The 22,178-nt window shown below is 45.9% G+C and overlaps 1 protein-coding gene across 1 annotated transcript in view; it reads right to left on the reverse strand.

The window, feature by feature from the left end:
- GRID2IP (Grid2 interacting protein) overlaps window positions 1–22,178 on the reverse strand; it is an 84,912-nt gene that overhangs the window by 26,362 nt on the left and 36,372 nt on the right. Inside the window, exons 3-8 of the mRNA XM_077829362.1 lie at window positions 12,423–12,677; window positions 9,940–10,025; window positions 9,538–9,607; window positions 7,480–7,574; window positions 4,394–4,577; window positions 1,358–1,512 (exon numbers count right to left, since the gene is read on the reverse strand). Of these exons, the coding sequence (XP_077685488.1) occupies window positions 1,358–1,512; window positions 4,394–4,577; window positions 7,480–7,574; window positions 9,538–9,607; window positions 9,940–10,025; window positions 12,423–12,677 (845 nt within the window). The remainder of the gene's footprint in view (window positions 1–1,357; window positions 1,513–4,393; window positions 4,578–7,479; window positions 7,575–9,537; window positions 9,608–9,939; window positions 10,026–12,422; window positions 12,678–22,178) is intronic.

Genomic DNA, 22,178 nt, shown 5'->3' on the forward strand with positions numbered 1-22,178 from the left:
GCCCACTTATTCTGAATGCACGAACACAGTCATGTTAATTGTACGTGCAAATTAGGTGAGCAAATACACAAGCATTTTTCCATGCACAATTCAGAACATGTGTGCCCACACTGCAAGAGCTGGTTGCTCCTACACAAATGACTTTTCCTTCGTAAACAGATGGTGTGTAAAAAATAAAAAAGAAAGAAAGAAAGAAAAAGGGTGCCTCAACAAGTCCTCCCCTTCTTCAGACTGAAAACTCTTTCCTGCAGTTTTAGCCATGATGGGTTTAAAATAAACTTATCAGCAAAATGTAAACGGTTTAAAACACAGGAATGTCAAAGTAATTAACAAATCTAGATACAAAGATTAAAACCTTTCATTCAAATTTACCCTCTGCCTTTTTGCTGTCTGATTGTGAAGCCCATAATCCACAGCACACCACAGTTGGTTTGTATGTTGCCACAGCAACGACAGCTAGTGACAAGGAAGAAAAGGTAGGTGCAGACTCCTTCACTGCAGGATGCAATGTGATTTGCTAATGCCACCCTAAATCTCTGGGACAGAACAAAACCTCCTAGGCAGGAGCCTCCTAGGCAGAGGCTGGAATCAAGCATGTTTCTCACTTTCTTTGTGTTATCTTTTGATGGTCCTTAATTTTAACTGAACCCTAATTGTAGACATTTCTTTATGCCACATGTTGGTGATGTCAGGGAAGAAACTGCATCCATTATTTACCTCTGACTGTCTCAGATGCATTCTGCCCACTAAACCATCCATCTACTCCTGGGACTTCTATCATGCTACGCTTCTGAGCAGCCTTCAAAGAGCCACCATTTTTTAAGACAACCTACCACAAAAATATTTTTCTTTTTTTCCTCCAAAATGTGAAGTTTTCTTCCAAAGTTACACTGGTCCAAGGTGCAGGGAGAGCAGCCTTCAGTCCCGGACTACTCCCAAGTTTAAAGATCAATATCTCATGAATGATCAGGGCTAGAAACTGAGGGTCCTGATTCTGCACTGTCTTATACCATGGATAGTCATTTACACCTGTGCAAAGCGGATGTACAACACTGCCATTCTGATCAGGTAGAATTTTACACCCAGTCTTCACAGGTGTGAGTGACTATACAAGGTGCAAGGCAGGGGAGAATCAGGCCCCAGAGCTCTGTCCCATTCAAGAAAGGATGGCAAGCCACCCTTTCTAATGAGAATTCACCACTTTTTTCTAGCCCTAGCACAACACAAGATATTTAACCTAATCTCCACTAATCTTAGGCAGCTCTTGACAATGTGATAACATGCAACAAGTCCTGATCCCCAGGGACATCAAGAGACACCACGTGCACATGTCAGAGTACAGGAGCTTTCCTCTCACCTGCCACCAACTTGTAACCAAGGAACCTGGCAATCTTTTGCTGACAGTGCTCCTGCTCTTCATATGTCAATAGCTGGTAGATAAACTGCCAAATGATCTGCTTGACTGGTGTGTCCAGCACAGGGTACACATCCACTATAAGAGTATCGATGTTCCTGCACAGGTGAAAAGAGAAGGCAAGACAATGATCACCTACTTTTGCTGCAGTATTCCTTCCCATGAAAACTCCCTTTTTGTTTCATCACTTTCTGTCCTATATTTTAGGTTTTAGATTTTAGCTCCTGTAGCCAGGGGCTTGTCTCTTATTTGTCTGTGTAATTGTACTGGGCCCTTTATAAGCAGGCACTGCCAGCCCATTTGGCATGGCACCGGTACTTGTCTCTTTAAAGCAAGAGAATTCTGGGAAATGTAAAAAGAAAAGGAGGACTTGTGGCACCTTAGAGACTAACCAATTTATTTGAGCATAAGCTTTCGTGAGCTACAGCTTACTTCATCGGATGCATACTGTGGAAACTGCAGAAGACATTATATACACAGAGACCATGAAACAATACCTCCCTCCACCCCACTCTCCTGCTGGTAATAGCTTATCTAAAGTGATCACTCTCCTTACAATGTGTATGATAATCAAGTTGGGCCATTTCCAGCACAAATCCAGGTTTTCTCCCCCCCCCCCCGCCTCCCCCCCAACACACACACACACACACACACAAACCCACTCTCCTGTTGGTAGTAGCTTATCTAAAGTGATCACTCTCCTTACAATGTGTATGATAATCAAGTTGGGCCATTTCCAGCACAAATCCAGGTTTTCTCACCCCCCCCATCCCCCCTCCAAAAACCACACACACAAACTCACTCTCCTGCTGGTAACAGCTTATCCAAAGTGACCACTCTCCTTACAATGTGCATGATAATGAAGGTGGGCCATTTCCAGCATAAATCCAAGTTTAACCAGAACGTCTGAGGGGATGGGGGTAGGAAAAAACAAGGGGAAATAGGTAGCCTACCCCTTCCCCCCCCAGACGTTCTGGTTAAACTTGGATTTATGCTGGAAATGGCCCACCTTGATTATCATACACACTGTAAGGAGAGTGGTCAGTTTGGATGAGCTATTACCAGCAGGAGAGTGAGTTTGTGTGTGGGGGAGGGGGGGGGTGAGAAAACCTGGATTGAAAAACTGTGAAAACTGATGGTGATGGTAATGCTCCCATTGATTTTAGTGTGTGCAGCATTGCGGCCTGAAGGTGAAGAAGAAATGAAGGAGAAGTGCTATGAACAGTACTTGTTATTGGTGCATTTTTATTTAGTATCTTATACCACCACAGACAGTCCCTCATCTTCCATGGAGCTAAATTCTGAAGCTTCCCTTGGAACTCCTAGTGAAATCAATGGGCCAATCCGCTCCCTACTCCATTTCTACTCAGTCCTTACTCAGGCAAAGATCCCAGTGAAGTCAGCAGGAGTTTGCCTGACTAACTCCGGGTAGGAGCTCTGGATCTGACCACTGGCATTTACACCTGTAAACTTGCCATAGTAACTAATATCTAGTGGAAGGGAGAGGGGAGCCAGGCTGCTTTTCCCAGTGAATGCCAGGGCTCTAAGAAAGATGGTCCTGAGCAGCCCTTCTGGGGACATTATCACTCCTAATATCCAAATGTCAGGCCTGATGATGGCTTTATCAGCATTGTCTGAAAAAGGGTAAGGGTCAAGGGTAGAAAACAAGTGCGTTATTGAAGCTCTCAATGCCTCCATAAGATCAGTTTCAAGGCCTGCAGCAGGGCAAAGAGGATGTGTTCAATTACAGGAAGAAAAGTTTGCCAGCGGGAGGCATTCTTGTGCTAAGGCCAAGGGAACACATTTGCCAAAATGCTGAAAGGAGCAATAAGAGAGGAATAAAATGCAATGAAAACTAAACAAAAGGGGCTGACTGTCAGAACAGGACATGCTGTTGGCTCAGGGTCTGTCCAGGCAGCCAGAGACCCCTAGCTGCATGAAAAGAACAAGGTAATTTTTATGTTGGAATAAGGGTGAATGGGTGAATTAGGGGTGAATCTCAAAAGGTAATAAGTTTGGATGATTCCCTGACCCCTCAGTGGATTGGGCATCTGGCCAGATGGGGCTTTCCACCCTGTTACCTCAATGCTTTCTCTGATGGATATGTACAGGGTAGGTATGGAATACAGATCGGTACCCTAGTGGATGCTCATCACTTGTGGGAGAAGAGAAACTGCACCTCATGTTGCCTTCCAGCACCCTTAAACAGCAGCCCTGAGTATCTCAGTAGGGGAGCAATGGCCACATCTCCTCATCCAGAGCAACAGTCACTGTGATACAGGGCCCCGCAGATAGTTGGGGAACATAGCCAAGAAAGTAAGGAAATCTCAGTTGAATCCTTTACACTGTTCTGGAAAGATCCCTTCAAAGCCTTATAACAACTCAACAAATCCATCCCAGGTTTACTCTGGGACCAGGCATAACGGGAAAGAACAAAGTTTTGGGCTTGATCCTGCAAAGTGCTGAGTGACTTCAACTCTAAGTGAAGTCAGTGGGCATTGAGGGTGCTCAGCATCTTACAGGATCAAGTCCTTAATCCCCATAATCAGTACAGTGCAGGTATCTAGGTAATGCTGATATGGTCAATAAAGCTGATGTCTGTTCCAATCATAGAATCATAGAGGATTAGGGTTGGAAGAGACCTCAGGAGATCATCTAGTCCAACCCTCTGCTCAAAGCAGGACCAAGCCCAACTAAATCATCCCAGCCAGGGCTTTGTCAAGCGGGGCCTTAAAAACCTCTAAGGAAGGAGATTCCACCACCTCCCTAGGTAACCCATTCCAGTGCTTCACCCCCTTGCTAGTGAAATAGTTTTTCCTAATATCCAACCTAGACCTCCCCCACTGCAACTTGAGACCATTTCTCCTTGTTCTGTCATCTGCCATCAATACCAAGACTCAGTGCTTTGATCCAAGAAGCAGATTCTAATCAGGGACACCAACACAACCAACTAAAGGAGTACAGCATTTAACAAGTTACCGATGCTGGAAGAAGCTTTCTAGTGATTTGCAGATGATGTAGCGCTCGGGTGGTGTCAACAGACGTTCCAGCTGCTGATTGAAGGTCCTTCCTTGGATCTTGATGCTAGAAGGAAGTATCTCTGCCACCCACTGCAGGGAGGTGAGGGCTGAGGAGGGGTTTGGGGAGTCAGCAGACTCAGAATCTGCAGCACATGGGCACAAAGGAAAGAGATTATTAAATGGATAAAGAACAGGAGGCAACACAGAATCTTAGCATCAGGTTTAGGCACCTGAATCCAGTTTCAGCCATAATACCTCTGGGGGAATCTGAACTCCAGCATGAAGAGGAGAAGTGATTTAAAGAGCTGGGAATGATTGCAGCCAAGTCTGCTGTGAAAAGACAAGAAGGACTCAAGTCCACCAACACCTATCCCTGGTTTCAGAGTAGCAGCTGTGTTAGTCTGTATCCGCAAAAAGAAGTACTCCTTTTCTTTTTGCGAACACCTATCCCTGTAACTTCAAGGAATTTCTTCCCTTGGAGAAGAAACAAACTATCAAACTATCAAGGCCAAAGGGTCTCTAGCCTTTAAAACAAACCTAGAAAAAAAACCTAACGTGCATAGCCTTATAGCTATACCTGACAATCCTCAAAACCTTCTGCCCTCATTTTATTAACTGTTCCACTTTTACATATACTCAGGCAAAACTCCCATTAGCTTCAATGCAAGTCTTGCCTGAACAGACCTCAAGAACTGGTTCAATCTTTGTGTCTCTGATCCCTGTATACCTGCAGCTTCGATTGCCCGGGCATCCTGGACTCTGCATCCTGTTCTTATCAGTAGGAAGGACTCTGATAAGGCCAGATCAGCGAGGTAGCGTAGAGTGTGAATTATGAGTGGAAACCCACCAAGACCAATATTAAAAGGAATGTGTGAGGGAGCATATGTGCAGCTTTGTCTCAAAATAAAACAGACCTAACAGACTAAATTTACAAAAACACTACAGCCACTGAAAAGCAACGTGGTGAAGAGGGTACTTTAGCTCGTCAGAAGAAGATACCCTGGCTGAACCACAGCTTATCATTAACCTTGCCATTCTCAAATGTGCTGAACCCCATATAAACAGAATAAACTATCATGGAGCGTCTATTGTTTCAATAGTCCTGACATTTAATCAGTACAAAAAGAGACTTTTAGACCTTTCTCTGCTCTTTTGGATATGGTTTACGTCCTCTCATGAGTCATAATTTCTAAAGTGAAGGATTCTTTTTAAGAATAGCAAATATACACAAAATCATATACTTTCTTTTTCTATAGAACCTTCTGCTGAGAATCTCAAAGCACTTTACAGACATGAATGTACTTAGCCCTCGCAACACCCTCTCTGAGTGCAATATTACTCAAATGTTATATTTGGGTACACTGAGGCACAAAGAGGTCAAATTACTTTGCCACAGTCACGCTGTACTGTTCCTACCACTGAAGTACAGCCACCTCTGGAGTGGAACACAGCAGCTGTTTAGCAGTGCACTGCAATACTGCACAACCGTCTGAGACAGGAAATAAAGAAAACTGTATCCAACAGAACCTAGAGAGGAAATTTAGGGCTACAAAATGGAATTACCCAAGTAGGCATTTGGCAAGGCACCAGACCTAAAAACCAGATACTTTTTTTTTTTTTGCGAGGAAGGATTGTCCAGTGGTTGGTGCATCAGCCTAGGTGTCCCAGGTTCAATTCCCTGCTCTGCCACTAACTTTCTGTGTGACCTTGGACAAGTCACTTAGCCTCTTTGTGCCTCAGTTCCCAATCTGTGATAATAGCACTGCCCTCCCTGACCGGGGTGCTGAGAGAATAAATCCAATAAAGACTGTAAAGTGCATTGGGATCTACTGATGCAAAGTGCTATGTAAGAAATAGGTATTAATTATTATTATTTATTATTATTCATTATTAAGTAGCCAGGATTCCAGTTTTCCTTCTCATCCAAAAGACAGCACTTTCAGCAGCACCAAGCCCCTAACACTTGGCTCTGGAATGGTTTCAATAGTGAGGGAAAGGGAACAGTGCCATTCATGGAATCCCAATAGTATTTCCTGAGGCTAGGTGTTCCTTGGCAGCATTCCAACAAAATACTGACCAAGCCTGCCCTGGGCTTAGGAAATGACTTAGGGCTTGTCTACACTGCACCAAAGTACAGATGATGGGCGCGTGAACTGTAGCACCACAGTGCTGTGCTCTAACTGGCCCAAGTGCACGCTGCTGGCATGAACTAAAATGTATCTAGTTCATGTTACTGCACTCCTGTTTGAAAGAGGACTATGTTAATGCACCTTTTAGTTCACACCAGCAGCAGCCACACAGGGCAGTTAGAGCGTAGCGCTTTGGTGAACTCTGTAATTACACATGCTCCCCGCACCCACCTTCCCATAGGCCACAGTGCAGTGTAGACATAGCTTCAGTCACCTATACATTGTGGGCCAAGCTCTCCTCTCCGCTGCACTGAAGTCAATGGAGTTGCTCTGGTGAAACACTAGAGTTTGCCCCATATGTTCTGATGACTCTGACATTCTCACCACAAGTTACACAGGATAAATTATTCTGAACACAGCAGAGTTACATTAAATAAGAGGTACAAAATTACATATTCAGCAACATATGCACTGGTGTGTTCATTTAGTCATATACACAGCACAGGCTTTGAATGCAGGTCATTCTAAAGGGCCAGCACAGGAAACTAACAGCAGTATGGTGATCCCTTGGATAGCAGTGTGTGTCTAAGACCAAGCTTGCTCCCTCAAGACTGGCAGCAGCAACTCTGACTGCAGAGGAAAAATGCTCAGCTGTCGCGGGAGGAACTACCTTTCATCACTGTCCAGTGACTCTCCGGCTAACTCAGGAGCAGTGTCAGGCTGAAGCCAATATGTGAAATTTGTTGGGGAGCATAGGAGAAACCTGGCAGATTCCTTCACCAGGTTTAGTGGTTTGAAGGATAGTCATCCCCACCCCACCCCCAGCCCCACCATGCACTGACACGGCAAATTCACAAGTGAATTCCAGGTTTTCCGTTCTGTCTACCTGTTGTGCATTTCTCTTTAATAATCTTACCAACTGGAAAATGGACCATCCCTTCTTCCACAACCAGGGTAGGCATTGCCCCACTGCCCTGCAGCATGGACACCACCTTATCATGGGAGCAATTCCTGCAGAGCCAGACAAAGAGAACCCAGATAAATAACACATTCAGAGTCTGCACTGCACCCACCATTCGTGACATGGGCATCTCTGAAGTCTCCTAAGGATGGAAAGGGTTGACAAGAAAAGTAGGACTCATCTAACAGGAACATAACAAGTTTGGGGGGGACACCCAAACCAGGGCACAATGGCAGGTGTTTGACAGCTGCACCCCTTGGTATAAAATGGAGAAGACCACAGCTGCCTTCATCTTTAAGACTGGGACTATAAATTCAGCATGTTGCTCAGACTGAGTATGGTACTCTAGCTGTAGTCTTCCTGGGCTGCAGCTCTGCATTAGAGATGTAGGAGCAAATTCTGCTCATGGTTACATCTATCCCATGCAGAACAGAATCTAGCAGTGGATCTCATTGTAGAACATTTATGGGATGTTCTTGGCCATGCCTGCAGCATGGAATAACTACAGAGCATGTATATGGAGGGAGTCAAGGAGTCTGTTGTGGCTAATGATGAAGGCACTTCTGCAGCTCATGCTGACACACTCCTTAACTGATCTTTCCATCTAACATGATACACTTTCACAGAGCCTTGTCTCCCACTTCTCTTGCTACATAAAGAGAAGATCCAAAGTGAGGACGAAACACGTTTTTCCTGCTGATGGTATTGCCATTTTTGGATAAAGTACAAGCAGACCTGAGACACTGTTTGCCAAAATGCAGGATCAGAGGGTAATCTACAAATAGTCTCAGCTGTTTTCTGGGGATGCTGCTTCAGCCAAAAGTTTGCTGAATCAGCTGAAAACCGAGAACTCAGGAACCAGCCAAAGTGGCATTAGATGTTTAACCTTTAAATATTAATCACTCTTTTACCATGCAGACTGTTCTAGCACTTCACTTCTGCTTATTGTTCAGTAAGATTTAGCCCTAGAATAAATGCTACTGTCATTTTATAATGGGACACAGAGCAAGCCAAGATTTGGTGGGGTTGGACTGCTTTGTTTTTTATAATCCTTGTTAGTTCAAATAGTAGGTGGAGAAAAGTACTTCTGGATGGAAATACTACTGTCTGTGTAGTTTTATGCTCAGGATCCTGTTCCAGGGGTGATCCATGGATTGGTTTGTACCTTGCCCCTTCCACACTATGTAACACATGGAACTGAATTGACACTGATTCGAGTCAGAGGTTCCAGGATTGTTACTTTTAAGAGCTGTATTGTTTATATTATTTCACGCATTATGCATGGCTATTGGCAGAATGAACTGTAAATAAACGAAGGGAATGGAAGACAAGAGTCTGGAATACTAATCTTACAGAAATGATAATATTAAAATAAAACATTTGAATGAGACCAGGATCACTGCAGAGACATCTATGCCTGCATATATATGTTACACACACACACACACCCCTTGCACAAAAGCACCTCAGACCTTACATAAGTAGCCACTTAGTGCACATACCTACCATATCCTTCCTCACAAACTTGCACACCTCTCATGTTCATGAAGACAGCTGTGCTTGGCTATTTCACACTATCCTGGGTTCTCATAAAAAAATGGCCACACTGGGTCAGACCAATGGTCCATCTAGCCCAGTATCCTGTCTTCCGACAGTGGCCAGTACCAGACGCTTCAGAGGGAAAGAACAGAACACAGTACTTATTGAGTGAGCCATCCCCTGCCATCCAGTCCCAGCTTCTGGCAGTCAGAGGTTTAGGGACACTCTAAGCATGGGGTTGCATCCATGACTATCTTGGCTAATAGCCACTGATGGACCCATCCTCCATGAACTTATCTTTTTTCAACCCATTTATGCTTTTGGCCTTTACAACATCCCCCAGCAATTAGTCCCACAGGTTGACTGTGCATTGTGTGAAGAAGTACTTCCTTATGTTTGTTTTAAACTTGCTGCCTATTAAGCAGCATCATTTAAGCCATTTTGAAGATACAGTTTTAACAGCCAGCATCTCACCTCATATCCAGTCCATTGAGAAATAAGATTCGGTCTCCAGCTTTGAGAGCAGCCTTCTCAGCTGGGCTGCCTAAATACAGGAGGAAATGAAATAGGTCACTTAGCTGTACTGGTCTTTTAGTGTGGGATGCATTAAGGCTGCTGACAAAGTAACATGCAGATTGTGGATATGGTTACAGTTACAGGGGACCTCTGCTTAGAGGGAAGTTAGTCTATTGGAAGAATGACTTCACTAGAAAAGGTCCAATTCATAAAGATACTCTGGGGCAAAGCAGCTTGACAGCATCAAAGGGCCGAGAGTTTACGCTAAAGTAATAAAAACAAATAATGTTTCTGGCAGCCATTCAGACTAGATCTTGGGTGTAAAGCTCAATGTCACCTGGTAATGTCAGGTTTCCTTACCAGGCAGAATGGACTCAATCCACACGGGGGCATGTCCACGTAACGTGAAGCCAAAGCTTTTGCTGCCTTTGTAAACTCGAACAGTTCTGCAGGTGGAAAATCAAAAATCAAAACCTAAAAAGCTTTTGGTTCCTGTTTCATATTCCCTTCCTCCATCATGGCACTTTTTGGACCTTTTTCACACTGGATTTCACTAGCACTGAATTGGGCGCCCTCTACTCAAGGTGGATACAAATTGATGATTTTTTTTAAATAAAAAAATTCAGATTTTTTTAAAATTTAAATTAGATTTTTTAAATTTAAATCAGAGTTTTTGGTTTAAATTAAATGCAGGTTTATTTTTTAAACATAAACCTATTTAAAATTGCCAACCAATGTTAAAGCCTAAACTTATTATAATCTATTAAAATCATTACAATGAAATACAGAACAAGAATACTAAGCCTGACATGTTTTCTGCCAAATTTTAAGAAAGTTCCAAATGAAACTTTCTGGAAGCTAAAGCTTAGCGTGCATTAACATGATAGCTTTTGGCACAGAGCAGATGGGGGACTGAGGAGAGAGGAAGGGATGCCAGCAGCAGCAAGAGCTGCTCAGGTCTTGGAAGGAGAGTCAGAACACCCACTCCTGCTCTCCTTTGGAAATTTCCTTTCTAAGTCATTAATTAACAAATGTATAATGGTGCAGTTTAGCAGAAATACTATATTCTTAACATGAAGACACACAGACATGGTTACCTAAAGATGCAAACGATAGGGGGGAAGAATTACTTAAGGTGATACTAAGACTAAATGAGCAAGGAAAATTTGGGGTGAGCATTAAAAAAAAAAATCTTCCCCTCAGGAGGTTTGTTAGACTGTGGAATTGTGTCAGGGAAATGATGGAAGCCCTCTCACTTGGGCCACTTAAAACTAGACTGGATACAGCTCTGGAAAGCTTGTTATAAGGACTGATCCTGTGCTGGCAGGGAGAGGGACTGCATGGAGTTTTGATTAGTTCCATCTCTGGCTTCTGTGCACCAAACTCCGCCCTGACTTCCATAAAGGTGTACCTGGTGTAAATCGGGGCAGAATTTAGTTTGCTGATTCTGTGAAATACAACAAGGATGCAAGAGCAAGGGAGAATCTGTGTTATAACCCCCCTTGGGAGGTACCAAGGGACCACCCTCATTCCACCCTGCTTGCAACATTCTCTTTGTAATTAGGCAATCCTAATCCCGTGGCTCCCACGGGCAGGGCAGGATGGGGCTTTTCATGCTTTTGTATTAAGATGAGAGTTTTTTATTGAAAATGCTGAATGGTCTGAACTGGCCCAACATTCTGGTGTTACTATGGCACATCTAATTACAGTTAGCACAAGCCTGAGATTTGAACTCAATATGTCGCTCTGGCCTGGCAGAAACTGGGAGTGCCATGGTGGTGACGTGCTGGGACCCAGAGAGACAGTAGCTTGGGTCAATCTGCAGACACTTCTGGACACTTTAGGCATAGCATTCATAAGCTCTGGAGAGAGCCACATCCAGCCCTTCTCAACCAGGGGGAGGTCCAGTCACTCTGATGTAGATAAGGAGGGGAGTCAAAGTAACTCAAGAGGGGAGACTCTGGACTACGAGAGAAGTGCGGGAGGCTCCTCTACACCTGGGGAGGGAACGGCCTGATCCCAACTCGTGGGGAATCCTGCCTGCAGAAGGATTTGTTCTGTGCTTGTGCCCATCAGTAAGATTCTGGTAGGCATGAAAGCAATTTAAGCATCTCATGATGGCTTTACAGTCAGTCCCGTAGGAGGATTCACCAGCTGTGATGACAATGAAAAAAAGAAGCCAGCACATTCTTTTGTGAAGTATGAAATGAGATCGGGGGGAAGGGAAGGGAACACATATCCTACTAGTCACTGAGGAATGGTTCAAACAGGCTCCTTGAGGCCTCCAAGCATTCTGAGGTCTAGCCACATAGGGGCCATGGAAATGGGTGTTTCACACCTCTCATCCCTTCCCCCAATTTCTGCTACAGCTTCTAGTGGCCTCCCATAGATGGTGCTGAGGAGTTCCCAGCAATCATACAATCCAGCATATGCGCTGAGAAACTGAACATTGTGCATGCAGCCTACAATGGGGACCTACATCGCATCAGACCTGGGCCATGCAGGAAGGAATTCCACAACCCCTAGCAGAGCACGCCCTCTTTCCCAGAAAGAATTCATTGAAACAACTTTAGAAAACCAACTGAAATGAAAGGATCTACCAGGAGATGGGTACTGTGACGTGGAGCCCAAACTTTCTCAGAGTTCAAAGGGGAGATGGTTACAAAAAGGTCACAATTCAGTCTCATTTCTATACTAAATTCACTTGCTATGAGCCACCGAAGTCATGTTTTTAATCTCTTCCCTTTTCCCCATTACAGTGCACCTGCTTCTTCACAATAACCAAGCTTTGTTATACTAAAGATCAACCAGCTTTGCATTTGAAGATTAAAGGAAGACGTTACCTGCGGGCAGCCCCTGATCCCACACTGCTGGTGATCAAAGAAGTTGTCTTCCGCAAACCCTTGCTGGCTTCCTCGTGGCTCCGAGGCACCGAGCTTGCCCTGGTCGACACTAGCAGCCGCTCCTGGTGGTCTTCGCTGCGGCTGCGCCTCAGCCGGTTGGTGTGCTGCTCGCTCTTTGACCGGCAGAGTTTGCTGATCAGGCTCTGGGACACCACTTCATCAAAGCGCTGCCGGTGTTTCTTGGGGATGAAGATCCTGGCAAACATGACAGAGGAGGCAAATCAGAAGAGGAACAAAGCCAGCAGCGTCCCAGTTGTGGTGGCAGGGCTCTGGGCTCAGCGTCACCTGCGGAAAAGTTTAGTGCGCCTCCTGCAGCACTAAACCCCACTGCACCATAAATCCATCAGCCTTCCAAACAGCAACTCATGCAAGAATACAGGACCACACCCAGTGGGCACGATTATCACATCTTTGGCTAAATCACCTGCTGGATATTTTTGTAGGATTCTGTTGCAAAGTCCTCCCCACAACTCCTTACAGCTCCAGTCAATCCTGAAAAGGCTCTAATGCCACCCTCTGTAGAGCGGCTGTAATTTGGGAGCAACGGCCGTGAAAACGAGAGGGATTTCTTCCAGCGGAGATGGATTTAAACGACTCTATTGCCCCCCCACCATATGCCCAGTCTCTGAATCTCCTTCAGCTACCAGTCCCTCTCTTCTGGTAATGACAAGGTTCAACTCGAATCCCAAGTTAAACACTTGCCCCATGCCAGGTAACTTCCCAAACAGCCGGGAATGAGGGAGGAAGAGTCTTGTCCCTGCAGTGTCTATTCTGTTGCCGACCAACAGGCTCTGTTTCCATGGGTTCTGGTAGTTCAACACTCCATTGATTTTTTTCCCTTCAGCATCTGGAAACCGCTATGGTATTTGCTGTGTATATGAAGTATCATGGTTCTACAGCGTGTGTCGTAGCAAAAAGGATTTTTAAAGTTGATCAGCCTGATGGTAATTCATAGGAACTATGTTCTGACAGCAAAAGCAGGATGAAATCATCTGCCTTCCTCCAGGCATGCTCTATATTACTGATATTCAGGTGTATAAACACCCCCACACTAACGTCCCTGCACATTGAGGACGCCAAGCTACCACCTCCAGACATTTACTGTTTTTTTATTGGGACAATCTGCCGCACAGAATTTGGATATCCATCTCCCCTCACCCAACTTTCCTGCAATAGTATCTTAACACACACCAACACTCCAACTCCTCTGTATTTGAGCTTATCTCTTGGCGATGGGGGTGGAAGAGAAAGATATTGTTGTCTTTCTTACTCTTGGAAGATGCTCTGATATTAGGGTGATGGGTGCCAGTATAATAAGATTAGATAGGAAGAAAGAGATTACCAAGAACTGAAAGGCAGAAAGGAGAGAGATGCTAAACAGGCAGCTTTTAAACTCATACCATGTCTATCATATTAGCAGCAGCATTTGATATATAGAAAATGCAAAGTGATTTTCTATAATAATTTCTCTCTCTCCAGCATACTGAATCCTAAGGAATCCCAAAGCACTACCCAAGCTATATACATACAGCACCATTAAAATGCAGCCACCTCTGGGGTGGAGGGAAGCAACCAGCACAACACTGCTGGGAGGAGGAGAAATTTTGGTGGCAGAAATCAGAGCAAACTGACACTTCTGAAAAGTGCCTCCAGGAACTTTAGTATCTGCACAAAAGAGACAAGGTCTTGGGTTTTCGGGTCTCCTGTAAAAGACCCACATGCAGTAAACTGTATGGAACCCAATTGCTCTCCTTTGGCAGGACAAGGACAGAAATGGCTTAGGCCTCTAAGTCACCCCTCTAGCAGTGCCTGTCTGAGTTCTGTGGTTGGAAAGTTCAATCTCTTTACATTTGAGGACGTTTGTTTCCTTTTGGGTACCTGTGTTCACAGCACAGGGGACATTTGAATTCCTTCTGCATAGGCAGCCAGGGGGCTTCGTAGCAGTATGTTACAGAGCAGCCAAAGAAACCTTTCTTCTAAGGGTGGATTAAAAGTGTACTGAGCCAGAGTCAATACAAATGTTAGCATGTGTGCACCACTCCTCCCCCCGCCAGGGGTGAAAGTAAGTTGAGGACTTACCGGTACACCGGAGTCCTGAGCAGGGGGTGTGGCCTCAACCGGAAGAGGCGTGGCCTTAACCAGAAGAGGCAGGGCCTTATATCCCCGGGCCCTTTAAATCTTGATTTAAAGGGCCAGGGCTCCAGCTGCGGTAGTGGCGACTGGGAGCCCGGGGCCCTTTAAAGCACCCCCGAGCTACCAGCTGCAGAGGTGACTGGGAGCCTTGGGGCTCGGGGGCGATTTAAAGGGCTCAGGGCTCCAGCTGCTGCTATCGCAGCGGAGCCCTGGGCCCTTTAAATCACTGAGGAGCCCTGGGGGCTCCCGGCTGCCACCACTATCCCAGGGCTCTGGCAGAGCTTTAAAGGGCCTGGGGCTCTGCTGTGGTAGCAGCTGCCGGAGCCCCGAGCCCTTTAAATCCCCACCTGAGCCCTGCTGCCCGAGCCCTGGGGTAGTGGTGGCTGGGCTCCATCAGAGATTTAAAGGGCCCCGGGGCTCCAGCCGCCACTACCACCCCGGGCCTTTAAACACCCGCTGGAGCCCCACCGCTGCTACTCCAGGGCTTTGGCAGCAGGGCTCCGGTGGGGATTTAAAGGGCCGGGGCAGTAGGGGTGGCTGGAGCTCCGGGGCTCTTTAAATCCCCACCAGAGCCCCCCCACCCCTACCCCAGGGCTCGGGCAGCAGGGCTCAGGCGGGGATTTAAAGGGCTTGGGGCTCCAGCTGCCGCCACTGTCCGGCCCTTTAAATCCCCTCCGGAGCCCCGCCGCCGCTACCCTAGGGCTTCGGCAGCAGGGCTCAGGCGGGGATTTAAAGGGCCCCAGAAGGGTAGTGGGGGCTGGAGCTCCGGGGCCCTTTAAATCCCCGCCAGAGCCCTGCTGCCTGAGCCCCAGGGTAGTGGTAGCCAGGCTCCATCAGGGATTTAAAAGGCCCCGAGGCTCCAGCCACCGCTACCGCCCTGGCCCTTTAAATGCCCGCCAGAGCCCCACCGTCACTACCCCAGGGCTTTGGCAGCAGGGCTCCGGTGGGGATTTAAAGGGCTGGGACAGTAGGGGTGGCTGGAGCTTCGGGGCTCTTTAAATCCCTGCCATAGCCCCCCACCCCCACCCCAGGGCTCGGGCAGCAGGGCTCAGGCAGGGATTTAAAGGGCTTGGGGCTCCAGCCACCGCTACCGCCCCAGCCCTTTAAATCCCCTCTGGAGCCCCGCCGCTGCTACCCCAGGGCTCGGGCAGCAGGGCTCAGGCCGGGATTTAAAGGGCCCCGGAGCTCCAGCCGCCGCGACTGCTCCGGGGCCCTTTAAATCCCCGCCAGAGCCCCGCCGCCACTACCCTGGGGCTTGGGCAGCAGGGCTCAGGCCGGGATTTAAAGGGCTCCAGGGCAGTAGCAGTGGCTGGAGCTCCGGGACGCTTTAAATCCCTGCCAGAGCCCCGCCGCCGCTACCCCAGGGCTCGGGCAGCAGGGCTCAGGCTGGGATTTAAAGGGCCCCGGAGGGGTGGGGGGGGTAGCAGCGGCTGGAGCTCCGGGGCCCTTTAAATCCCCGCTGCAGCCCCGCCGCCGCTACCCCAGGGCTTTAAATTGCCCTCTCAGAAAGCCAGTCCTGGTACTGCGCACCGGCTCTTACCAGTACACCGTACCGGGGCGTAACGGCTTACTTTCACCTCTGCCCCCCGCCCCAACAAAGATCCGCTTCCCCTGGCCTGACCGCGGTTTGTGCCATGCTTCCTGGTTGAATCAGAGTCATGTATTCCCAGGCAGTGCTTCCCCTGTCCCTTTCCATTGGGGGATGTGACCTGAGGAGCTGAAGGAGGTGGGGGACCATGGAATCAGCGTGCATCTCTTCCTGCTTGTGACCTTCGCTAGCAGCAATCAGCTGTGCACCATGCCACCTGCTGCTCACTGCCTCACTGCTCTGAGTAGGGGATCTGGACCCCATGGCTCCTCCCTGTATCCTGACTTGAGTTTTCCCCTTCTAGTCTTCCCTTTGTCTTTCTATAGGGAACTTTGGGTTCCTAGTCAACATCAGTCATTGGTATAGATCCAGATCTAAACTTTGCTTTGACTTCCACCTCATGCAACCTCAGCCCAGTATCTGATAAGCAGAGTGCAGCACACAGTACAGAGAGCTCTACTGCTGGGGTCATTTTGGCTGAAACCAATTTCCTGAGATAGGCTTCGGCTAAAAGATTTGTGCACAACAGAGACCAACCTTGTTCTCTTTGTTACATTAGGTTCAGTGCTAGGGTGACCAGATGTCCCGATTTTATAGGGGCAGTCCCCGATTTTTGGGTTTTTTTTGTTATATAGGCTCCTATTACCCCCTACCCCCCTCCCCATTTTTCACATTTGCTGTCTGGTCACCTTATTCAGTGCCAACTGAACCCCTTGAAGACCATATCTCTGTCTGATAAATATTATACATGCTCTCCGTCTTCATTTGTCTGGCAAGCTGGAAAATACCAGGATCTACCAGCATACAGAGAATTATCCACGGAAAAAAAAGATTCATTCAGGTTTTGAATATATGAGAAAATTTCTTCTGCCTCTGCACGTCTCTTGTGTCGTCCCTTCTCTCGCAGTTTATTCAAGGTGAATCAATGATTCCCATGGAACTGATTAGCATGTTCCCACTAGGAGATCAGTAAACTCTCCAAAGTGTACAAGGAGGAGGAGCAGGCTCCCACCGTTAACAATGACTGTCTGGCTGACTCCCCCAGAGCCTTAGCTTTCCAGTATAGACTAGTTCACATAGAAGACTGGTCTCCATTCAGTTTCTGAGCTTTTTTTTTTTTTTGCCAGTAATTGGCTCTTTATTATTAATTTTGGGCCAAGTTCTTACTTCAATTACATGCAGGCAGCCACACTGGCAGTACCATGGATGGCATATACATCAGATAGTCAGAGGCCCCATTTTCCTGGATAAAGCTTCAGGCTTCAGCACGTGGAGCAAATTTTCATTTCCACTTACTGACTGGAATAGTGACTTAATGACATCCCAATTCACCCCAGTCCCACCCATTTGGTTTGCACTAGTTAGGGGATTATTGGGAAACTGGAATCCTTTAGCGTTTCTATAGTAACCATCCTTATAACTGAATATACCTCCATAGGGTGTCTTATTGTCAGTCTATTCTTCCACAGTTGTTGTTGTTCACTACCAAATACATTCTGGCTAGAGTCAATAGTTTATTACTTTGCAGCCGTGTTGTCTTCTGGTAATCAAAATGAACTCAGTGCATAAAAAAAAAATTCTAATATCTACGGCGAGCTAGGGACCCATGGTTTACAGCTTCCAAATAATCTAGATTAAAGATCACAAATGATACACATCAAGTTTTTGCTGAATTATAAGCAGAATTATTGCGCCAAACTCAGTGCTGGTTTCACAAGACCCAGCTCCATTACGTCAGTGGAGTCGTGGCCTCTTATCCAGGTGTTGAATCTGGCTCACTGTCTGACAGCCATCTATTAGTGAACACAAATCAAGCAGAGAAGAAGCTGATGGAATAATGACTGAACATCAAGAGAGGGACTGAATGGATAGTTCAGAGGTGGGATGTAGAATCAAGTAATCAGCCCAGGACAGTGGTGACCAAAAGTCATTACCATCTGATTGCTGTTTGGTGCCTTCTGTGAAATGAGTTTGTGGGTGTCAGGCCAGTTCTGAGGATGCAGCCATCCATTCACTTAAACTCCCATTACAAATGGCATTAGATGGTAATCTAGAGCCCTGGGACTGTTTAGGCCATGAGGACTAAAATTACTCTCTAACCCATCGAGCGGTTCCTCCAGGTCAAATTTAACACACATTGGTGGTGAACACCAATTCCTGTTACACTCCTGTTGCCTGTGCAATGCCCGTTCTGTGGAGAAGCAGCGAAATCCCAAGCAACAATCTGGCCCCTTCTGCCAGCATTAACATTTATTTTAAAATATTTAAAAGAAAAACAATCCCTGACTGTGCTTAGAAAATAATGAGTGTCTCTGCTGCAGCAGGAATGTTTAGCATTTGCAGCCGCACTTGTCAAAGGCATCAAGCTCCCAGGAGTGTTGTCCCCCTTTATTTAGGCAACTCATCAAAAGGGATTTGAGGAAAAAAAATGGATGAATTCAGGGTAGTGGAAGGAGGGAGGGCTTTAAATCCCACATCTACCAAGTACAATGATGGCTTTAACTCCCTCTCCAGTGAAAAGCAGAACTCAAAACTAGTGTTCCTACATTAATAATAAGTAGCAACAAACTGCTTACAAGCACCCCTGAGACTGAAATATGTTCATGTTAAATTTGGTGATTGCTTAAAAAAAAAGAATTAAACACATTCTTAAAAATCAGTGTGTTTGTGAATAAGTGGCTGTGACACGATACAAGGACACTGCCTAGCCCAGACCCTCAAGGGTTACTGCAGCAGTCTAGCAGGAGCAGGGAAGGGCTGCCTAGGAGGCTGGATAGCATGACTGGAGCGCTGCTTACAGGTCTGCATGTGGGGAGTAGTGGATGTAGTTGCTGTCTTTGTTTTGCTATTGCCAGTTTTGCTCTGTTTGGATTCTCTCTAAGCTCTTATAAAGGTGGCCCTGGGAAGAAGGGACCACAACTGACTGCAGGCTGCCTGACTGCTGTGTTTTGTGGGCTGGGAAATCAGCACATCCCCCCACCCACCCCAGTGACACAGAAGAGAGGATTACATTCCTTTTTCAAAAGGTGACAACATATAGCTCACCTGGCACTAACTGCAACCCTCCTGGGGAGTAGGACAGCACCATCCCTATTTCTCAGATGAGGAAGCTGAGGTGCAGATAGCAAACGGGTCTCAGAATTAGGAACAGAACTCCCAGTCCTGTCCCTAACCACTACATTGTGCTTTGTTTCCCCACAAGGGTAAACGCTGGACTCTGCATGCAAAGTAACCACCCCCTTTTTTTTTTTTTGCTGTTCAAATTTGAGGGCCAGAACCTCAATTGGTGTAAACTGGCAAAGCCAGTGTGGCTATTCCAATTCACACCAGATGAGAGCTGGCCCACACTCTTTAAATGAAAACCACAATAGAGGGAAACTACAGCTAGTATTGTAAACGTGATCACAAGATATTCTAAGTGTTGCACTGCTAACTTATTCAGTGTTAAAGAATTAGGAGTTGTTAGCAAGAATGAAGGGTAAAAAACTGGTATAATAGTCTCTCTAAAACCATATGAAGTGTTTTTCATCTTCAGAGCACTTTACAAACCATTAAATTATAATTACTCACAGGGCGCCTTTCATTCATAACTATATAGTCTACACAAGAATCATATCACTCACCACTGGAATGCATCTGGGGGATGTAACTGTTTAGCAATGGAAAAGGAGGACTTGTGGCACCTTAGAGACTAACCAATTTATTTAAGCATAAGCTTTCATGAGCTATAGCTCACTTCATCGGATGCAAGCTCACGAAAGCTTATGCTCAAATAAATTGGTTAGTCTCTAAGGTGCCACAAGTACTCCTTTTCTTTTTGCGAATACAGACTAACACGGTTGCTACTCTGAAACCTGTTTAGCAATGATCGGTAACACTACACAACGGTGCAGGGCACGAAGTGAATACTGGATCCAAATGCAAAAGGAGTTCCTCAGCCTGCTGAATGTAATTAACTGAGGTGGGATTATTTGGCCACGGGGATGACTGTGCCCCAGCTAAAGCAAAATCCACTGTGTGCGCAAAATGTGCCAGGACTCCCTTTAGCTCCCACTATTTATTGGCGTTGAAGACACTGTTCTCTCCCCATCTAAAGCTTATATTTTGGAAAATGCAATGGTGTTTCTGAAGGTTATGTGATCTGAACCCTTAGTAATTCTCAAAAGGGAGCAGGTGGTATCAAATCTGTCTGCGTGCTGAACAGATCAGATGCCAGCTGATTAATCTCTAAATATGAGCCTTTTCAATATTTTGGATCAAAGCCCAAGCCCAGTGTTGCTCCCCAGATTCTTTGGTCTGGGAACACCCCCAATGGGGAGCGAGGGCCGTGCAGCTGGCACAGTCATAGTCACTCTTGCACCAAAAGTGCACCTGCTTACAATATGTTATACCATGCAGCTCTCCTTTTTGCATCCATGTTGCTAGGCCACTGAATTAAAGAAGCATTTGAGCACTAAATCTCCTTGTTAGCAATAATGCACTAACTTAGCAAAACGCCAGTGACTGGATCGTAAATTACAACGAGTAACTGCCTCAAGACTCACATTTGGGGTGGCTGAGTAAAAACTCCATCTTATACCACAAACACCCTGCAACATCAAAGCAGAGTATATCTGTGAAATTTATTGGAAAGCCCAGCAAAGGGACAGCAGCTCCCCACAGATTAGCTCTGGGCTTGATTCTGCCTGAGTCTCACAGAAGTTGTGCAATTCAGCAGGGAGCAGGCTTTTATGGTTGCCATTAGAGGGCATTGTAATGTCCTAAAAAAGTCACAAGTGGAATGTCTTGTGCCTGCTCAGAGCCACTCCTTAAAACGGGTCCCTAGATTGGCTTGGTAATTCATTATACACAGGTTTCAGAGTAGCAGCCATGTTAGTCTGTATCCGCAAAAAGAACAGGAGTATTTGTGGCACCTTAGAGACTAACAAATTTATTAGAACATAAGCTTTTGTGAGCTACAGCCCACTTCATCGGATGCATAGAATGGAACATATAGTAAGAAGAAATATATATACATACAGATAAATTGGAAGTCGCCATACAAACTGTGAGAGGCTAATTAGTTAAGATGAGCTATTATCAGCAGGAGAAAAAAACTTCTGTAGTGATAATCAAGATGGCCCATTTAGACAGTTGACAAGAAGGTGTGAGGATACTTAACTTTAGGGAAATAGATTAAATGTGTAATGACCCAGCCACTCCCAGTCTCTATTTAAACCCAAGTAAATGGTATCTAGTTTGCATATTAATTCAAGCTCAGCTTGAATTAATATGCAAACTAGATACCATTTACTTGGAGTCTGTTTTTGAAGCTTTTCAATTAAAAAATTGCCACCCTTAAATCTTTTACTGAGTGGCCAGAGCGATTGAAGTGTTCTCCTACCGGTTTTTGAATGTTATGATTCCTGATGTCAGATTTGTGTCCATTTATTCTTTTGCGTAGAGACTGTCTGGTTTGGCCAATGTACATGGCAGAGGGGCATTACTGGCACATGATGGCATATATCACATTGGTAGATGTGCAGGTGAACGAGCCCCTTATGGCGTGGCTAATGTGATTAGGTCCTATGATGGTGTCACTTGAATAAATATGTGGACAGAGTTGGCATCGGGCTTTGTTGCAAGGATAGGTTCCTGGGTTAGTGTTTTTGTTGTGTGCTGGAGTTGGTGGAGAGTATTTGCTTCAGGTTGGGGGGCTGTCTGTCAGTGAGGACTGGTCTGTCTCCCAAGATCTGTGAGAGTGAGGGATCATTTTTCAGGATAGGTTGTAAATCTTTGATGATGTGCTGGAGAGGTTTTAGTTGGGGGCTGAAGGTGACAGCTAGTGGTGTTCTGTTACGAAAGCTTATGCTCTAATACATTTGTTAGTCTCTAAGTGCCACAAGTACTCCTGTTCTCATTACACACAAGGTCTGCATTGACTGGAAATAAAACATTCACTTCTTTAGCCTCACTTCATGTCCTGAGCCTCTGGC

This window comes from Eretmochelys imbricata, chromosome 10 (genome assembly GCF_965152235.1).
Source record: "Eretmochelys imbricata isolate rEreImb1 chromosome 10, rEreImb1.hap1, whole genome shotgun sequence".
Lineage (NCBI taxonomy): Eukaryota > Metazoa > Chordata > Testudines > Cheloniidae > Eretmochelys > Eretmochelys imbricata.